Source organism: Antechinus flavipes, chromosome 4 (genome assembly GCF_016432865.1).
Source record: "Antechinus flavipes isolate AdamAnt ecotype Samford, QLD, Australia chromosome 4, AdamAnt_v2, whole genome shotgun sequence".
Taxonomy (NCBI): Eukaryota; Metazoa; Chordata; class Mammalia; order Dasyuromorphia; family Dasyuridae; genus Antechinus; species Antechinus flavipes.
Genome location: NC_067401.1, coordinates 66,095,557 through 66,114,032, shown reverse-complemented (window position 1 = coordinate 66,114,032; position 18,476 = coordinate 66,095,557). Strand labels below are relative to the sequence as shown.

Genomic DNA, 18,476 nt, shown 5'->3' with positions numbered 1-18,476 from the left:
TAGCACTTCTTTAACATGCTCAGATCAGCAAGCTAGAGGAACTAGTCCATAAAAGCTTTATTCCCCTTAGCAGAATTCCCCTCCTTTCCCCCACTCTTAGTCACTTTAAGGTTCTCATTTCTTAAGATTATAAAAGTAGAGATTATAGAACAAGATTTCAATGCTATTTAAGAGAACATTTGTGACTTTTAAAAAGAATTTTCATAGATAAGTCACAGCAAATTTTTATTAGAGCCATCATAGATCACAAAGACTTAAAAAGTGGTGTTTGGAATATCCTAACATGTATTAGATGCTAAGCTTTAGTTTTCAAACTGGTTTGCCAATTAAAAAGGAGCTTGATCAGTTTAATCCTTCTCTGAAAAAGCCTTCAAATATGATTTCAAACACTAGTGTTTCAGTAGTCAGGAAAGTAAATTAAAGATTTGAAGGTGATGAGGAAAGGATAAATGAATAAAGAACATGGAGATAAGTACAAGGAAAGACTTAAGGGGTAAGCCAAACTTACTCTAAAATTACACTATTAGCTTTGAAAGAGACTTCACCCTAGAAATCATGTAATCTAACGCATATTTGAAAAGGGAATTCCAAGGCCATACAGTATCCAATGTAAAGATCTTCAGTGGTAGAGAATTCATAATGTCCTGAGATAACCCACTATTCTACTTTTGGATAGCTAACTATGAAAATTTTTTTCTTCACACTTAATCTAAATCTAAAAGATTAGATAAAAATCTAAAGAAAAACTCATCAGGGTAATAGGCTAAGGAAACAATTTTGGAACATGTAATATTTGTAACTAGTAAGACACACATTATAGAAAACATAATTGCCTTTAATAATGAGAAAAATCACAGAACTGAAAAAACTCAATTTAATAAAAATCTCTCATTTTACAGAGATTCTGTGATAAGCAAGTCTGTCTTACATAAATCACAGTTGCTATAAGAACTAGAACAACCAGTTCTTGATGTTGTTACTAGTTTGGTACTCTTTCTAAAAATTGAATTATCCAGGATTCATAATCTTGTCTTAAATAAGATAATTATCAAGGGATTTTTTGGGTTTTTTTTTTTTTTGATAGTTTTATACACCAAAAATATCTTCTAAATGTATTCATGAATAAGAAATACTAAATATCCAATGACTTCATTTTGTTAGCTTTGACTAATTTTTTTGAAGAAGTCATCAGTTGTCTAATTTATTACAAAATTTACCAGAATAAAGCACATCCACCCATTACCTCTCCAACATGGAGGGCATAATTATTTTTATTGGCTTTTGTTTTTCAAAAATGAGTACGGGATATTTTAACATGTAGTAGTGATGTCATATATCTTGCAACTGCATATTCTAATAACAAATGGAATTAGTGATATTTAGATAATTCATAGTCATAAAATGGAAATTTTTTTAAAATTTTTATTTAATAATTACTTTATATTGACAGAATCCATGCTAGGGTAATTTTTTTACAACATTATCCCTTGCACTCATTTTTGTTCTGATTTTTCCCCTCCCTCCCTCCATCCCTCCCCTAGATGGCAAGCAGTCCTATATATGTTGGATATGTTGCAGTATATAATGGAAAGTTTTTTTAATCAAAATATACTTCTTAAATAAAATCCAAGCAAAACTACCTACCCAAAGTTAGAAGCAACTTTAATAGATTTTGATGTAATATATAGTCCATAACAAGCATGTTTGCCCTTTCCTGCCATCACTGTTCATCTTCTAGGCTAAGAACTATTTAAAATTTATTTTGATTAAGATTTTATTATGTTGATGTATTTCTCATTTCACATTATCTTCAGTCAAGCTCTGTATACTCAATTCTTTGGCTAATTTTTGGCAGCTTTAGAAGCATCTGGAACACTGGTGATGGAAGAGTTTGCTGTAAAACTTGGAACAACTTCTGTGGCTGCCTACACACAGCAATGGCATTTGTCAAGTGGTCAACACCCTTTTCATATTCACTTTGGGCTATAATTTCTAACCATGCTGTGTTTCTTGAAGAACTTCTGAATAGCATCACATCTTTAAGGGTCAGGTAACTTGGAAAGTCTAGCTTTCTCTTTAGCAAGCTTCTGTTTCTTTTCTTTGCTCTCAGAACCTCTTCTTGAAGTGAGGGTTGTTCAGTCTGTGGTGGATTTAGTAGTGGATAAAGCAAAATTGTGCCATTCTGGCCAGTATGTTTCTAGCTGCTGCCCATGCTGGAGATAGTAGCAGCGACGGCACAGTTCCCTGCAGACCCCAAGCCAGGAGACAATAATTCGGTTTATTGAATCTTTTTAAATTTTGTTATGAAGAAATTTAATATTAACATTTGCCAACTTGCCATCTCATTTTTTGTGCTTAATTTTTTTCTAGTTTTCTTCATTCATTTTTGTAAGATTTTGAATTCCAAATTTTTCCTCCTCCCTAATGCCGAAAAAAGGGAGGTATATGTGTATAGTCCCATTAAGCATATTTTCACATTAGTCATGTGAAAGAAGAACGAGAACAAAAGGAAAATGAGATGGAAATAATATGCTTTGCTCTATATTCAGACTCCATATTTCTTTCTCTAGATGTGGATAGTATTCTCCATCATGAATCCTTTGGAACTCTTTTGGATCACTGTATTGTTGAAAAGAGCTAAGTTTATATCACATTACTGTTAACTATGTACAGTGTTCTGGTTCTGCTCACTTCACTCAGCATCAAGAACTGAAGTATTTAAATAGTCAAAGCATTTATAAAGAATTGGACTTCATTGAACAAATGCAAGAAAATGTATCAGATTTTCAAATGGCCAAAAAATTTGACTAAGGCTTAAATGTAGTATCATACGTAATGCTCACATATCTTGTACAATTGTATTCTTTCCTTTGTAAAGGACTTGTATAATAAAGCTACTTCCATATGTTTTGGCAAAAAGTCCATAGAAACAGTTCTTCGATCTGGTTATAATTTACAATTGTTCTCCACAGAAAGTCATTATTTCTATAACAATTATTCTACTTTTCAATGGATGAATTTGATTTTGTATTGTTTGGGTGGTAATTGGGAGAAGAGAATAACAGAATCTCAATTTTTTCTTTACAGCATTGTTGTTGATATATAAATTGTTCTGCTGGTTCTGCTTATTTCATTCTGCATTAGTTCATACAAGTGTTCTCACTTTTCTGATGACATTATAACACAAGAGTATTTATTCCATCACATTTTTATGACACAAATTGTTCAGCTATTCTCCAAGTGATGGCAGTTTCTTCCATCTCCAGTTTTTGTTGTTTTTTTTTTTTTTTTTTTTTTTGCTATCACACCACTTCTTAAATTCTGTACAAATTTAGGGATCTTTGTGCTATATTTGGAACAAACTTTTCTTTGTGCTAAAATGCTCCATGTTGCAGGTGCTGGCCATAACCATCCCCATTATTGACAGACCTGACTTCCTATGTGGCCAGAATTGGAAAAATGTCTTACTCATTTTTTCCCCTTGGATTTTCCAATAAAGTCATTTTTAATTCTTTAACTAACAGATTTTTATTTTCAAAATATATGCAAAGATAATTTTCAACATTCATTCTTGTTCCAAATTTTTCTCCTTCCCTTCCCCCAGTTTTCCCCCTAGTTAGCAAGCAATCCAATATATGTTAAATATCCATACATATTTCCATATTTATCATGCTACACAAAAATAATCAGATCAAAAAGGAAATAAATGAGAAAAAAAATGCAAACAACAAAAAAGGTGAAAATACTATGTGGTGATCCACATTCAGTCCCTACAGTCCTCTCTCTGGGTGTAGATGGCTCTCTTCATCACAAGTCTAGTAGAACTGGCCTGAATCACCTCATTATTAAAAAGAGCTAGGTATATTAGAATTGATTGTCATATAATATTGTTGTTGCTGTGTTCAATGATCTGATTCTACTCACTTCACTCAATATCAGTTCGTGTAAGTCTCTTCAGGCCTTTTCCTGCTGATCGTTTCTTGTAGAACAATAATATTATAACATTCATAGATCATAACTTACTCGAATAAAGACTTTTCTATACCTGAAGAAGTTGTGGGATAGAATTTGTCTTTACTACTTCTTGATACTTGATACTTTTGTCTACTGTCCAGTCAGGTTCTTTACACTTCTGTCAAACTCACCATTTCTTGAGTATTAACTACAAAACAATTGCCAAAATAAAGAGACTGAAAAAGCCTCTGTCTCAGCCAAAAAAATTTAATTTTCTTAATAGAAATATGTAATGACCAAAGGGTACACTATTTTAGAATATAATCATCTTTGTAAAACATATTGAAGGATAACTAAAGTTTACAATCACTTTCTTTTTTCAAATGGATGACAAGTACATTTCTACTAAGCCAGATCATACCAAAAGCATTTATTTATGGATAAAATTTGAAACTGAATAATAGATATAGAAGGAAGCTTTTTAAGAGATTTTCCCCCTCCTTTGATTACATAAACACAGCGTACACTTATTTACTTAAGATTTCGCAATACATTTGACACTTTCTTCTGCTCATCAACAAAATGGAATGATGTTACTAGATAACTAGTAGAGTCAGGAAGAGAGAAGTGGTTGAATGGTAGAACTCAAAGGGATCAAATGGGTCAATGACAACTTAATAGGTCTTTCATAGAGTTCCCTAGGGATATGTGGTTGACACTTTAAAAAAAAAACCCCACTAATTTGGATAATGGGATAGATTTTATGCTTATTAAATTTATGTATGATGCAGCTGGGAGAGTTAGCTAAACTTGGATGACAATTAGGATAATAATGACAAGGTAGAACATTTGGTTGAATTCATCAAGATGAGCTCCACCTGGGAAAAATGGAAAGTTTTGTATTTTTTTTTTTAAGGGGAATGTAGCTAAAAAACAGTTTGAAAAGAAAAAAAAAAGCTGTGTTTTATAGGATTGCAGCCAAAAAGCTTATTGATTTGGATGATGGGTCATCCAGATTAAGAGAATGCTGGTGTCCTCTTCCTGGGTCAATCACCTAGTCAAAGCATTTGCTAAATTTATTATGTGCCCGATTCTGAATTGAATGCTGAGCATACAAATAGGACACAGGAAGTTTTTTTCATCCGCCTTTGAGGCGAAGCTTGTTCTTTATAATTTCACATTTATTTTCATTTATTTTGCGTTCATTATTTCCATTTACATATCAGAAAGGATTTGCCAAATGCCAAAGAGTATCAGATATAATCCTAAATGAGAGGCAGCACGGTAAAGCAGTGTTCAAGAGCCTGTCTCAAGAAAACCTGACTTCAAGACCAACTTCTGTAACAGCAATAGGATTTATATAGTGCTTTAAGACACTTTGCATATACTATTTTATGGGTAAAAACCCGGCGAGAAAAGTTACTTGTTACATATAGAAACTGAGACTGAGAGGCTCTAAATGACTTGCTCACACTTAACGCGGGCAAGCAAGTGTCCACAGAAAGATCTGAACCGTTCCCCGATCCGTAGCCTCTTCACTGTGCCCCCTTCCCAGATCCCTATCTCACACGCTGTTTCATGGGTCGGTGCCCCAGAACAAGCCGGAAGATTAGGAAACCAGGCAGCTCGTGGGACATCTGGAAATAAACCTTGGGAAGCTCGGGGAAGAGGAAGCCCTGCCCAGCCGGGCTTTGGATTTGGAGTCGCAAGACCTGGGCTCTGACCCCGTTAGCCCCTTACTGCCTGTGTGACGTTGGCCCTCAGTTTCCCCATTTGTAAAGAAGTCCGTAGCGTCAGTGTCCCTTCCATCACTATCGGTGATCCTGTTTAACAACTTCCACCCGCGCTTTCTCCAGTACCTTAATCCACTCCGACTCACGCCTGCCTCCCACTTACCACCTCTGAATTGCAAAACGGAGTAAAGGAAAAATAGATTCGAGCCCTTGGGGCGGAGGACTTAAGAGAAGGGGGCTGAGAGAATACAGTTTCCGAGAGGTTGGAGGAATCACGTGTTCTGGAGGCGGGGCAAGATCGGGAATCGCCCGACGTGACGTAATGTGACGCGACGAAGAACTGGAGGCGGGCCGGACTCCCAAGATGGCGGCGGTCGCCTGAGCGGCTCGGGCTTGGCTGCGGGGCTCGGACGCTGCGGGCCAAGCACTCGCAGCTCGGGCCAGCCGGGAGGGGTTCAAGCAGGCGCAGGGACTCGAGAATGGTAAAATGACTCAGGGGAAAAAGAAGAAGCGGGCTGCGAACCGAAGTATCATGCTAGCCAAGAAAATCATCATTAAGGACGGTGGCACGGTAGGTTTCTCTTTCCTCCGAGCCCCTCACCGGCTCCGCCCCGGACGGGTTGGTCCTGGTCTCCACTGTGCCTCGCGGCGCGACTCTCAACGGTCCCCGTCCTTCCTGGATCCCCAGGCCAGCGCCTCGGGGCCCCGCGCCTTCCTGGGCTTGGAGGGAGGCCCGACCCCGGGCCCGGAGAGGCGCGGGCCGCGAAAGGGACCGCAGGCTTGCCCGCTACCATATGCTGCGTTCCGAGTACTGCGGCCGGAGCCTGGCCCTCTTGGGGACTCCAAGCCTCCGTTCTCCCACCGCAGCTTCCGGAGCATCTTCTCGCTTTGCGCCTTTCTGGGGAGGTGGACTTGTTCTCCGCCCCTTCGTCTCGGAGTGAAAGGCGTTTTTTGTTGTTGACCTCAGTTGAAAGTGCCTCCGCCTGCCCGAGTTGGAAGGGCTCGAGGTGTGGGCCAATATGCTGTGCGAATGGAAGCAAAGCGTCTTGGGGTGCGGGCTGTTGCGGTGGAGGAGGAACAGCTGGAGGAAGGGTCTGCTTTCTGGAAGCCCCCGGCATCACAATAGGCTTTTGCGTGGGCTTTGTTTAGGAGAATAGGGCTGGTTGGGAGGGAGGCCGCTGTTAGTTGGTTGAAAAGATCTATTCATCTTCGTTTTTAAACATTCAAAATTCATCTGTGCTGGACTGGGATAGTTTTTGTTGGCCCGAGAAAGAATAGGATAGTGAACTGAAAATGCCTCCACTTTTATAATTCGTTTCCTGTAAAATTTCTACATAATGTATGACAGTATATTTGTATGTGTATGTTTGTCTAAATATATGTCTCTGTAGTTGTGTTTGTACACACATACATATGTATAGCTATATAGGTGTGTATATAAATGCATATACATGCATATGTTCTCCACATGGCACGTCAAACGAATATGTAGTAAGCATAATGTGTCAGGCAGTATTCATATCATATGTACCTGTGATGCACACAAACACATAAGTACATATGTAGATGTGTATGTGTAAATGAATATAAACTTGGTTTTTAAAAAAAAAAGTGTTAGGATGCCTAGTAAATCTTCAATCGAAGTGAAAAAGTTAATTTTCTTATTTCAAAACATTGATGTGCTAAGAGTTCTGGGAAATTTGGTTTAATAAGACATTTATGTAGTTTCCCTTCATTTTCCTTAATATTTTCCTTCTCTGAAAATTACTTAGTATAGATATTCTATATATTAGCTTTGCGAATAGGGACAAATTGAATAAGCATGTGGTCTAGTCAAGTGATTTCATAGATGAGGAGACTATATTTGTCAATAAAAGGCAGCACCTCCTCTGTGATAAATGGCTTTTGGAGAGTAGACTGAGCATTGAGTTAATTGACTGCCTAGGGTCACATAACCAGTGTGTCAGAGACAGGACTTTTTAATTCAAGTCTTCCTCGCTCTGAGTTCAGATTTCTATTCACTGCAACTCACTATGCAACTCACTTCATAGGCAAATCACTTAATATAATCATTCAGTCAGTAAACATTTATTAAGTGTCTAGTATGTGCTGGGTTAAGCATTGGAGATGCTAGAAGAGGCAAAAAAAACCCAGCTCCTACCCATTTGGAACTTGCAGTCTGGGAAACAATGAAGGAGGGGACTATAAGCAAATATGTACAAGATACAGTGTAAATAGGAAATAATTAACAGAGAGGATGTCTCAGAATTAAGACGTATTGGAAAAGGTTTCCTGGAGATGTTGAGATTTTAAATTGGTAATGACAGGAAGCCAGGGATACCAGTAGACAGAGATGAGGGAGAACTTTCCAGATATGGAGGACAGCTAGAGAAAACCCTCTGAGCCAGAGATGGGAGTATTTTGTTTGTGGAACAACAAGGAGACCAATGGCCCTGGCTGGAAGATTACATAATAGGGAATAAGGTAAGATGTAAGGAGACTGGAAAGGTAGGAGGAGATTAGAATATGAAGGATTTTGCATGCCAAACAGAGGGTTTTGTATTTAACTTAAAGTGCTAGGGAGCCATTAGAGGATATTGATTATAGGAAATGTGTGGCCTGTGCGTTAGGAAAATCATTTTGATAACTGAATGGAAGATGATTTGGAGGGGGAAGAGAGTTGAGGCAGGCAGACCCATCCGCTGAACATTAGAGTAGTGCAGGGATAGGAGATAAGAGCCTGATAATTCAGAAATCATCAATGAAAAGCTAGTAATTAATGTGAAGTAATACAAGAGAAGAGAGAAGGACCCAGTATAGAACTTTAACCAATGCAAGAATCTCTTTTATACCCTTCATCATTTTCATATGGTTCAAATCACATTTCACTGAAAACTTCTAATGTCAGAATCACATTCCATAGTAAGCATTGGGTAGAAATATATGTTAGATTTCCAAGGTAATTTATTTTTTACTATATAATATAAATGTACTAATTGGAGACCTTTTTTTTAAAAAAAAAGTTATAGAGTATTTTAAACTGATACTTAAAAATACAAAGTCTAAGAAGTTTGAATGATTTTTCAGTCCAATAGCAATCCATCAAAAAGGGCATTGATCAACCAAAAAAAACTTTTTTAGGTGGTCAACTGTTTCATTATGAGCATTGCTTCTAATTTTAATGACCCATTCTAAATGCATTGCTTGTAAATTTTTTAGAGAAATGTTTGTGCTGCAAAAAATTTGATGTTGATCTTGCAAGGAACTAAATGGTGATTTTTGTGCTTTGTTTTTTCTCTTTCTCATAGCCTCAAGGAATAGGTTCACCTAGTGTTTATCATGCGGTTATAGTTATCTTCTTGGAGTTTTTTGCTTGGGGATTATTGACAGCACCTACCTTAGTGGTAAGTAATTTTTGGCTCATCTTATATACCTGTTAATATGCCTACCCTTCTTTCCCTAAGGACTCAGAAAATGTTGTTACTCTTTCCCAGAACTTAATTACTGTCCTTAATTCACTTCCTCCATCAACTTTCATCACCTTTCATTTCTTGCAATCAACTTCTTTATAGCATCTTTCATTCTTTCCCTTTCATTAGCTCTTAACTTTTTTCCTAAAGATGTCTCATATCTTGCTGTCTTTTCTTTGCAGCATTTGGTGGTGTTAACTTTTCCCTTCTCCTTTAACCTCTAAACATTACACTATCTTGAATCTTTGTTTATTTCTGTATCTCTGTATCGTAGTTCCTCTTCTTTCTTAAATGTTACCTTTTAGTTCTTTAGTTCTTTGTACTATATTCTACATATTCTCCCTCAGCAAATTCCCTTATCTCCCTTAATTTCAGCAAATTCCAATATCTCCAAACCTGACCTTTGTTTCACATCACTTTGTTTAAATCATACAGAATCTGAGGCTTGGAGAGGACCCTCAGAGTTCATCTGTTCTAATCTTGTGCCTGAGAACTGCATTCTATAGTCTACCCTATATGTGGCCATTTAGCCTTTGCTTCCATGTCATGGGAATATAAAAATTTAAAAAAAAAAATTAAGAAGTTAAGATTCAATTTAAATTCACAACTTTTCATCACACAGAAAAACACATAAAATGTAATAAATTCAGTTCCTGGTCAACAGTCTCTTTCCTCAGCTTTCCCTTATCTTAGGCTTCTGCATGTGTGTTTATAGGTACTCAAAGATCCCAGCTTTTCAGATCTTCAATCTATTTCATTTCCATGGCCTGTTCCTACGCTCAGCTACACAAAGAAATGGTCACCATGGTCACCATCACTTACGCATCTTCTATTTCCATGAAAATGAATTCTGAAATTTCTTCACCTGATCATAAATTTCTGTTATTCTGTCTTTTCCTCTGCTTTATGTCTTCAAACTGTGTTTTTGTCTCCACACTGAAATCCCTAAGTCCCTTGTCCTGTCAATTTAATAAATATTTATTAAGTACTTCCTATGCTCCAGGTGCTAGTTCTCATCTGAAAATCTTGTCTTGTACTTAACTAAAAAAAAAAACTGAGGCCATTTGATAAAGACTCATTCTTTTCTCGCTCTTTGGTTTACATAGCACTCGCATAAATCTTTCAGGTTTATTTCTTCTTTCACTCCTATCTCACATGAAAAGGTATCCTTTTTTGCCAAGGCTGGCTCTGATCTCATTCCATCCATCCTCGCCAGCATATACTGCCTTTTGTATCGTCCATAGTTTTCCTAATCTTTAATCTCATTTATTGACTCTTATCCCTGCTGCCTACAATTAGAACTACATCTCCCCTTTTTCTCCCAGCCTTAAAATAACTCTCATTGGATTTTTCCCTTCCTTCTAGCTATTTATCCTGTATCTCATCCCCTTTCTCAGCTAAACTTCTTGAGAAAGCTGTCTATAGTTGGCATTTACACTTTCTTAACTCTCTTAAACCCTCTGCAGTCTGGCTTCCAACCTCATCATTTAACTAAAACTGCTCTCTCCTAAGTTAACAGGAATTTCTTAATTGCCAAATATAAAAGCTTTTTTTCAGTCCTCACATAGTTACCTTCTAGATACCTTCCTTACTGTTGTTCACAGGTATCTCCATATTCCTTCCCTTGAGTGATCTCTCTCCTCTTTCTTTTAGTTTTCCAAATTTGAAGACTGAGTCCCCTAGCTGATAATACCTTCCCTTCTGAGATTACTGTCCTTTGACTTTAGGCCAAGATGATTGCCTGAATGGAGGCAGACTGCCTAGCCCGCATATAAGCATCCCAGTAGAATCTTGCACAAGACTGAGTAATAGTAAAGAAATCCAACAAGAAAGAAAGCCAAGATGTTAGAGTGATAGGAAACACTGCAGGAGGTTCCTCTCCAAAACTCCTAACAGATTTAGAAATTCTTTAAATGGAGGAATCCAGAAAAAAATCACATTGAATCATAGGGCAATTGACAAGAAGGTCTGTGGATTTGAGGGATAATGCTGAGGCAAGAGCATTCTGACTCTTGGTACTTCAGAAAGAGACAGTGCACCAAGACAAGAGGAGGTCCCAGCTATACTAGGACAGTGTAGCAGGGACAATTGCAAACTGGTAGTTTAATATTCATTACTTAGTTTTGGGTCACATCTAGGGGAAGTGAGGAGGGGACCTTTGCATAGGAGTGATTTTCTTAGGTAGAGAGGACCTGGGCGATTTATTTGGAAAGAAAGAAGTTCCTAAATCATTCATGAGCAGCAGTGGTATGATTCAGATCCCAAACTTGGAACAAGATCTCACTTCCAGCACCTAACCCAGTCTGCAAAGGTAAAAACTAAGGCAGGTTTTGGGATTTGGGATTCAAGGCCGGAATCCCAAACCTGAGGGGAACCTCAATTCTTTCACTCTGAACCAAGAGAGATTTTCACCTGGTTGATGGGTGAAATCCTCTTGTACAGATTCAAATCTGGGGCAGGAACTTGCGAACTCAGGCCTAGGGACAGCTTGTAGTTATCCAGCCTGCCTTTGAGATCCTGGAATAATAGAATATCTAGTTGCATAGGAAAGCAACAACAAGATCATCCCAAACCTTCCCTACAGAAGTGTGGCAGAGCCCAATCCTAATATGAAGTCTGAAGTCAGGAAGTGGATTGGAAAAATGAGCACAAAAAAAGGACCCCATATATGAATGTTATGGAGTATTGTTGTTCTGTAAGAAATGACCAGCAGGATGATTTTAGAGAGGGCTGGAGAGACTTACATGAACTGATGCTAACCAGGAGCTAAGCAGAACCAGGAGATCATTGTACACGGCCACAAGACTGTATGATGATCAATTCTGATGGAAGTGGCTCTCTTCAACAATGAGATGATTCAAACCAGGTGCAATTGTTCAGTAATGAAGAGAGTTATCTACACCTAGAGAGAGAACTATGGGAAATGAGTGTGGACCACAACATAGCATTTTCATTCTTTTTGTTATTATTTGCTTGCATTTTTATTTTCCTTATCAGACTTTTTTCTTCTTTCTAGATAAGATTTTTCTTATGTAGCAAGATAACTGTAAATATGTATACATATATTGGATTTAACATATACTTTATCACATTTAATATGTATTGAACTACCTGCCATCTAGGAGAGGGATGAAGGAGAGGCAGGGAAAATTTGGAACAGAAGGTTTTGCAAGGGTCAATGCTGAAAAATTAGCCATGCATATGTTTTGTAAATAAAAAGTTATTTAAAAAAAAAAAAGGACTATTTGCCAGAGATGCTCAAGATACAAATGCAAAAGACTAGAAAAAGAAAACATCTCAAAGGTTGGCCACAAATTTAGTTAACTATTCTTGAATGAAATGAAGGAAGAGGCTTTTTTTAAAGAGTTTAAAATAATTTTATGGATATAATGAGAGCACTTGAGGTGGGAAAATTGGAAGAAATAAGAGCTATAGCAGACAGTATTGGAAAGGGACTTAATGGCTTAGCATAAGAGCTTGCCAAGCAACAAACTCCTTGAAAATTAGAATGAAGCTAATGAATTCATGAGTCAAAAAGAAATACTAAAGTCAAAAGACTGGGGGGAGGGGAAGAAAATGTAAGGTTTCTTATCACAAAAGCAATTAACTTGAAAAACGAATTGAAGTGAAAAAAGTTAAGATATTGTTAGACTATCACAGTAACCCCCCAAAAATAAATAAAATAAAAAGAGCCCGAGAAATTTCAAGAAATCATGAAACAAAATTTCATAAGTCCCTTAGAACCAGAGGTCAAAATGGAAATATAAAGAATCCATAAGTTAGGTCCTGAAAGAAACCTAAGATGAAAACTCTGGAGCATCATAATCAAAATCTAGACCTTATAGTCAAAAGGAAAACATCTTATTGCCATCCAGAAAGAAAGAATTCAAGTTCTGAGGAGCTACAGACAAGATTACACATGGTTTTAGCAGCCCCCATACTAATAAGGAACAGAAAAATTAGAATATAATGTTCCAGAAGGCAAAGGATGTGTGCTTACAGCAAAGAATAAAACTTAACCAGCAAAACTTAATATAATATGGAAGGGAAAAATGGGAAAAATGAGGGGGAAAAGGGAAAAATAAACTTAATGAAATTTAGGACTTCTAAGGAAAATACCAGAGCTATGGAGAAACTTCAAATTTCAAACACAAGAGGAAAGAGAAACATAAAAAGGACCAAACAACAAATAATTGCTTAACGTGGATAATATGAAAATAAGTTTTACATGACTTCATATGTATAATCTATTTTAAATTACTTGTCTTCTCAAGGAAAGGGGAAGGAAAGATGAAGAAAATTAACATTTAAAAAAATTTTAAGTTTCAAAAAATAATTTACATGTGATTGAGAAATAGTTAATGAAATAAAAATATGTTGGGAAGGATAAACTGCTTACATTGAAAAGTGAGGAAACTAAATTTAGCAAACTTTTTTCTTTATTAAAGCTTTTTATTTTTAAAACATATGCATGGATAATTTTTTCAACATTGACTCTTGCAAAACCTTGTGTTCCAAATTTCCCCCCACCTCCTCCCTATATGGCAAGCAATCCAATCTGCTAAACATGTTTAAAAAAATGCTAAATCCAATATATCTATACATATTTATATAATTATTGTGTTGCACAAGAAAAAGCAGATCATAAAGAAAAAAGTGAGGGAAAAAACCAAAATGCAAGTAAACAACAACAAAAAGTGTGAAAATGCTATGTTGTGATCCACACTCAGTTCCCACAGTCCTCTCTTGGGATGTAGATAGCTCTCTTCATCACAAGTCTATTGGAATTGGACTCAATCATCTCATTGTTGAAGAGAGCCATGATCTTCATATAATCTTGTTAGCAAACATTTACTAAGTATCTCTTGTACTAGGCGCTGTGCTTAGTTCTGGAATGCAAAAAGAAGCAAAAGGCAATTCCTGATCTCAAGGAGCTTATAATCTAAGGGGAGAGATAAGCCTAATATGTTTATAAATATATAGAGAGCAAGCTATATACAGCATAAACAGGAGAGAAAGCTTTGAAATTAAGAGGGGCTGGAAATTTTTTAGAAGGTAAAGTCCTTTCACCATCAGGATTCACAAGAGGAGTTAAATTAGACTGGGATTCAAAGCTTGGAAATAGTTCTTTTATGTCCTGATGATTTTAAGGAAAGAATAGAAAGAAGGGAAGTAATATACTTAGAAGTTAGTGGGCAGAGGAAGGTTAGGGAGAATTACTTCACAGGCAGGATCCATGAGTAGACATGAACAAATGGAGTCAGAAAGGCTTGAGTTCAACTTTGACCTCAGGCACTTAGTTGTTGGCCCTTAAATCGCTTCTCTGTTTGCCTCAGTTTCCTCAACTTTAAAATGAGGTTAATAACAACAGGATTTTGAGGAACAATGAGGTAATGTTCATATAGCACTTTACCCCAGTGCCTGGTACATAATGAGTACTATGTGAATGCTTATTTCTACACACCACTATCACCACCATACAGACACACACACCAGTCAGGAGGGAAATAGGGAAATAAAATGGAATTAGAGGGAGACAGATTAGTTCTCAGTAGGTACAAAAATATACCTGTTTTTGTGGTGGCAAAAGATGGGAATCTGAGACATTTCCATAATTTGGAGATTGAACGAGCAAGTTACGGAATGTAAATATGATGGAATACTATTGTGCTGTTTTCAGTATGATGACCAATAAGGATTCCAGATTACTAATGATGAATAAAACAGTTGTTACCTCCTGAGGACTCAGAATATAGAATGAGACACATATCTTTTTGGACATGGCCAATGTGAAAATTTGTTTTGATTTACTTTATATATATATATATGCAATTGTGAGATTGTGAGCAATCAGCCAATCAAAGCCTCTATTAAGGGCTTATTGTGCGCAGAAGTGTTAAGTAAAAATGAAGGACTGTGCAAGGAGCTTGTGCTCTCTCAGGGTGAGATCTCCAGGCAGTCACTCCCTTTCTATGCCCAGGAACCTGCGCTTGGATTACAGGGCTCTTCCAAAGACCCTTGAGCAGTGTTGCCGGTGCGGTGTCTTGGATCTAGGTCTTTTGCTTTGCCTCCCAGTGAAAAACTCAGAATCCACCATCTCCCTGGTTAGCTGCTAGGGACCGGAAGTGGGAGAGCTGGGCCGGAGGAGACGGGCTATAGGAGACCGATATTCCTCTAATGGCAGATGCCTTCCTTTTGGACTCAGAAGTCCAGGAAGTAGAAGGGACCGTCTCGGCAGGTGGTGGACAGACTGGGCCACGTTAGGATCAGAGGTGTAAAGCTGGAAGGGCTGTGAAGTATGGGGGGGCGGCGGCAGGTAATGGCTGATCCCCCCCTCCCCATTCTGGGATGACGGCCAGGGCCGAGGGGTGCAGGGGGAAGGGCAGGGAGCTCAGTGAAAGAGTGGGAAAAGCTGGAGCCGAGACCTGGATCTGCCATTAACCCTGCTAGGAGAGTCACTTCCTCCCTGGCAGAAGGCTGAGCCCCAGCGAGGGGCGGGGGCCAGTCCTGACCAGTCCTGGCTCCTGATTGTGGCCACTCTGGAGCAAATGGCACTGGATGGATATATTTTATATATACATATAAGCCCCCTTAGAATTTTTAAGGTTTAGAACACTGGATGGATATATTATATATAATATTTATATAATATATCCATCCAGTGTTCTAAACCTTAAAAATTCTAAGGGGCTTAATCCTGGGACAGAGAAGTCAGCCCAGGTGACCTAAGGCTTATACTTATAGGCACTATCATACTGTGCAGTAAGGGGCAGAGCCTGGTTTTGGCACAAAGCCCCAGTTCAGAAAATAAAGATGAAGAATTAAGTCAAAAAAAAGTCATTGCCAAAATATTTTAAAAAATTGTAAATTTAGAGGAGCTTAAAAATTGAATGGAAAGAGAAAATTTATTTTGGAGATACAGAGATTCTAAGGAAAATGGGTTTTCTATAAGGAATTCATAAATATCTAGAAGATAGGAATAAATAGATAAATATGAATGCTTAAGAAAAGAAATATAGGGAAAATAAGTAATTTAGTAAAGATAATGGTAATTAAATTAATTTTATAAGTAAAATAAGTTAGTGATTATTAGTAAAGTATTAGCTTAGCCAAGAACATACATCATATTTGCATGCATGCAAATCAGTATCTGCATGATGCAGCAATAAATATTACAATACTCCCCCAAGGACAGAGTTCAGGCAAAAAAACCCAAAAAATAATAAATAAAAATTAGAATAAAATAAAATTTTAAAATAGAAAAAATGTCTTATTTTTTAAAAAACTGACTCAAAAAGAACAAATCAAGAAGAGATTATTTTAGAATCATGGAGTTCTCCAAACTTGTGATTAAAATAAAAATCTTGAACATTGTATTTTAAGAAATGATAAATGAAAACTGCGAGCTAGAAGCAAAGTGAAGACAGAAAGCTTTCATCAGTCACCATTTGAAAAGGGAAACTCCAGTGATGTTAGCCAAATCCAGAGTTTCCATGTCAAAAGAAAAAAATAGTGAAACCATCTGGAAAAAAAGAATTCAGCTACTAAGGAACCATCATCACACAAGATCTGGCAGCTTTACTATAAATAAGAAACTTTGTACAGTATTTCAAAAGGTAGAATTAATATAGATATATCAAGAATAGTTTAACCTGCAAAACTGTTATCCTACAGTAAAAAACAGATTTTTAATGCAAGAGAAGGCTTTCAAGCATTTTTTGTTGAAAAGACCAGAAATTTTCAGGAACTTTGAAATGGAAACACAATACAGCATTTGCAATTGACTTTATACAATATCCCTTCATAGCTTAAATGTCTTCAAAAGATGGAGTTAAAGAAGAAAAACAGAATGTGGAAAAACAGAAAATGTGGAGTGGATTGATTCTCTTCTGAGGAATTTAAGAAAATGAGGGTATAAAAACAATAATACTGATTTTTCAAGAACAAGGAAGAGGGTAAAATTTGCTATTTCTCTTAATTGAGATATTTCAAAGGAATATACAAACATGGAAAATGAAATGAACATGACATGAATCTCATTCATTGGAAACAACAAGGAAGGTTGAATACATGTATACAAACAGCTTGGGGTAGAAATGTTTTAACTTCAATTTGAAACAAGTGATGGATGCTTTAAGAAAAACCAAGGGCGTTAATTAGCATGCAAAAATATACTTGGCCCTTGAAGTTAAAGTCCTGGTTTTCTGATGTTCACCTTTTCATTTCACCAATGGCTTAAGAGATGACTAAGTTGAAAGTAACTGAACAGGCCTCAAACCTGTTGGCACTGTGGTGCACTTAGAGCCTGGTCAGATATCAAAGAAGCTGCTTGAATCCAGTGCATCCCAGCTCATCTAGTGTGGATTTTTGTCTTGTCACTGGAATTAAATGGCGGTGTAAGAGAGGGTGAGACTGACAACTTGGTGCAACTCTGCCTTTCTTAAATCCAATTCGTGTTCAAGTTGTCAGCCATCATTAATTCACCCCAACATCACTTTCAAAATAAAAGATGAACACCACAGCACACCCCCATTAGACTGTGACAGTAGGGACAGTGCTTTTTTTTTTTTTTTTTTTTTATGTCTCCAGTGCTTTGCATGGAATCTGGCATATAGTAGGTACTTACTAATTGCTAGTTGACTAACAGAATAGTTGTAGACAGAATAAACTTCCTTGTCTTGAAAGGGAAATGAAAAAAAGGTACTAGAAATTTAAGAGTGGGGGGGAGTGATCCTAAATTGAGGACTAGCAGAATAAATTGTCGCACAAATGTAAGGGAATATTATTGTATTATAAGAAGCAAAAAAAAAGATGAGTTCAGAGTATCCTGGGAAGTGATGCAGGGTGAAGGATCAGAACCAGGAGGAACATTTTATACAAGGCTAATGTTGTAAAGAAAAAGAATTTAAGGCTGAAGACTCTTGATCAGTGAAATTATTAATCATGTCCCTCTGAGAACAGTAACTCCTTTTGTTTAAATTTTTTTTTTTTACAAGTTTGTTTTTTTTTCCAGTTTTTGTTTGGGAAGGGTCATTAGATGATGCGAGGTGAACAAAAAGAGATACAAGAAATAGGGGATCATTGAACCATTTTTTAACTGAACAAAAAGAAAAGTTCAGAAGGAAGCACAGAAAAGCAGTATATTTCTGAAAGAAATATATTATGTACTTTTTAAGATTCAGTTTCATATACAGTCCTTTTTTCTATGTATATGGAGATGTTCCTTGGCTTTTGGTGTTTAAATTCTCAAAAAAAATTTTTTTTAAATAAAAGATTACTTTCCATTTATTCTGTTTATGGGTTTTATTGTGCCTAGTTA

At 36.9% G+C, this 18,476-nt stretch overlaps 1 protein-coding gene across 1 annotated transcript in view; it reads left to right on the top strand.

Moving 5' to 3' along the window:
* Positions 1-1,101: 1,101 nt before the first annotated feature.
* The window catches only part of MFSD14A (major facilitator superfamily domain containing 14A), a 39,368-nt gene continuing 21,993 nt past the window's right edge, over positions 1,102-18,476 (top strand). Inside the window, exons 1-2 of the mRNA XM_051993259.1 lie at positions 1,102-6,258; positions 8,996-9,091. Coding sequence (XP_051849219.1) covers positions 6,175-6,258; positions 8,996-9,091 — 180 coding nt within the window. The 5' untranslated portion in view covers positions 1,102-6,174. The remainder of the gene's footprint in view (positions 6,259-8,995; positions 9,092-18,476) is intronic.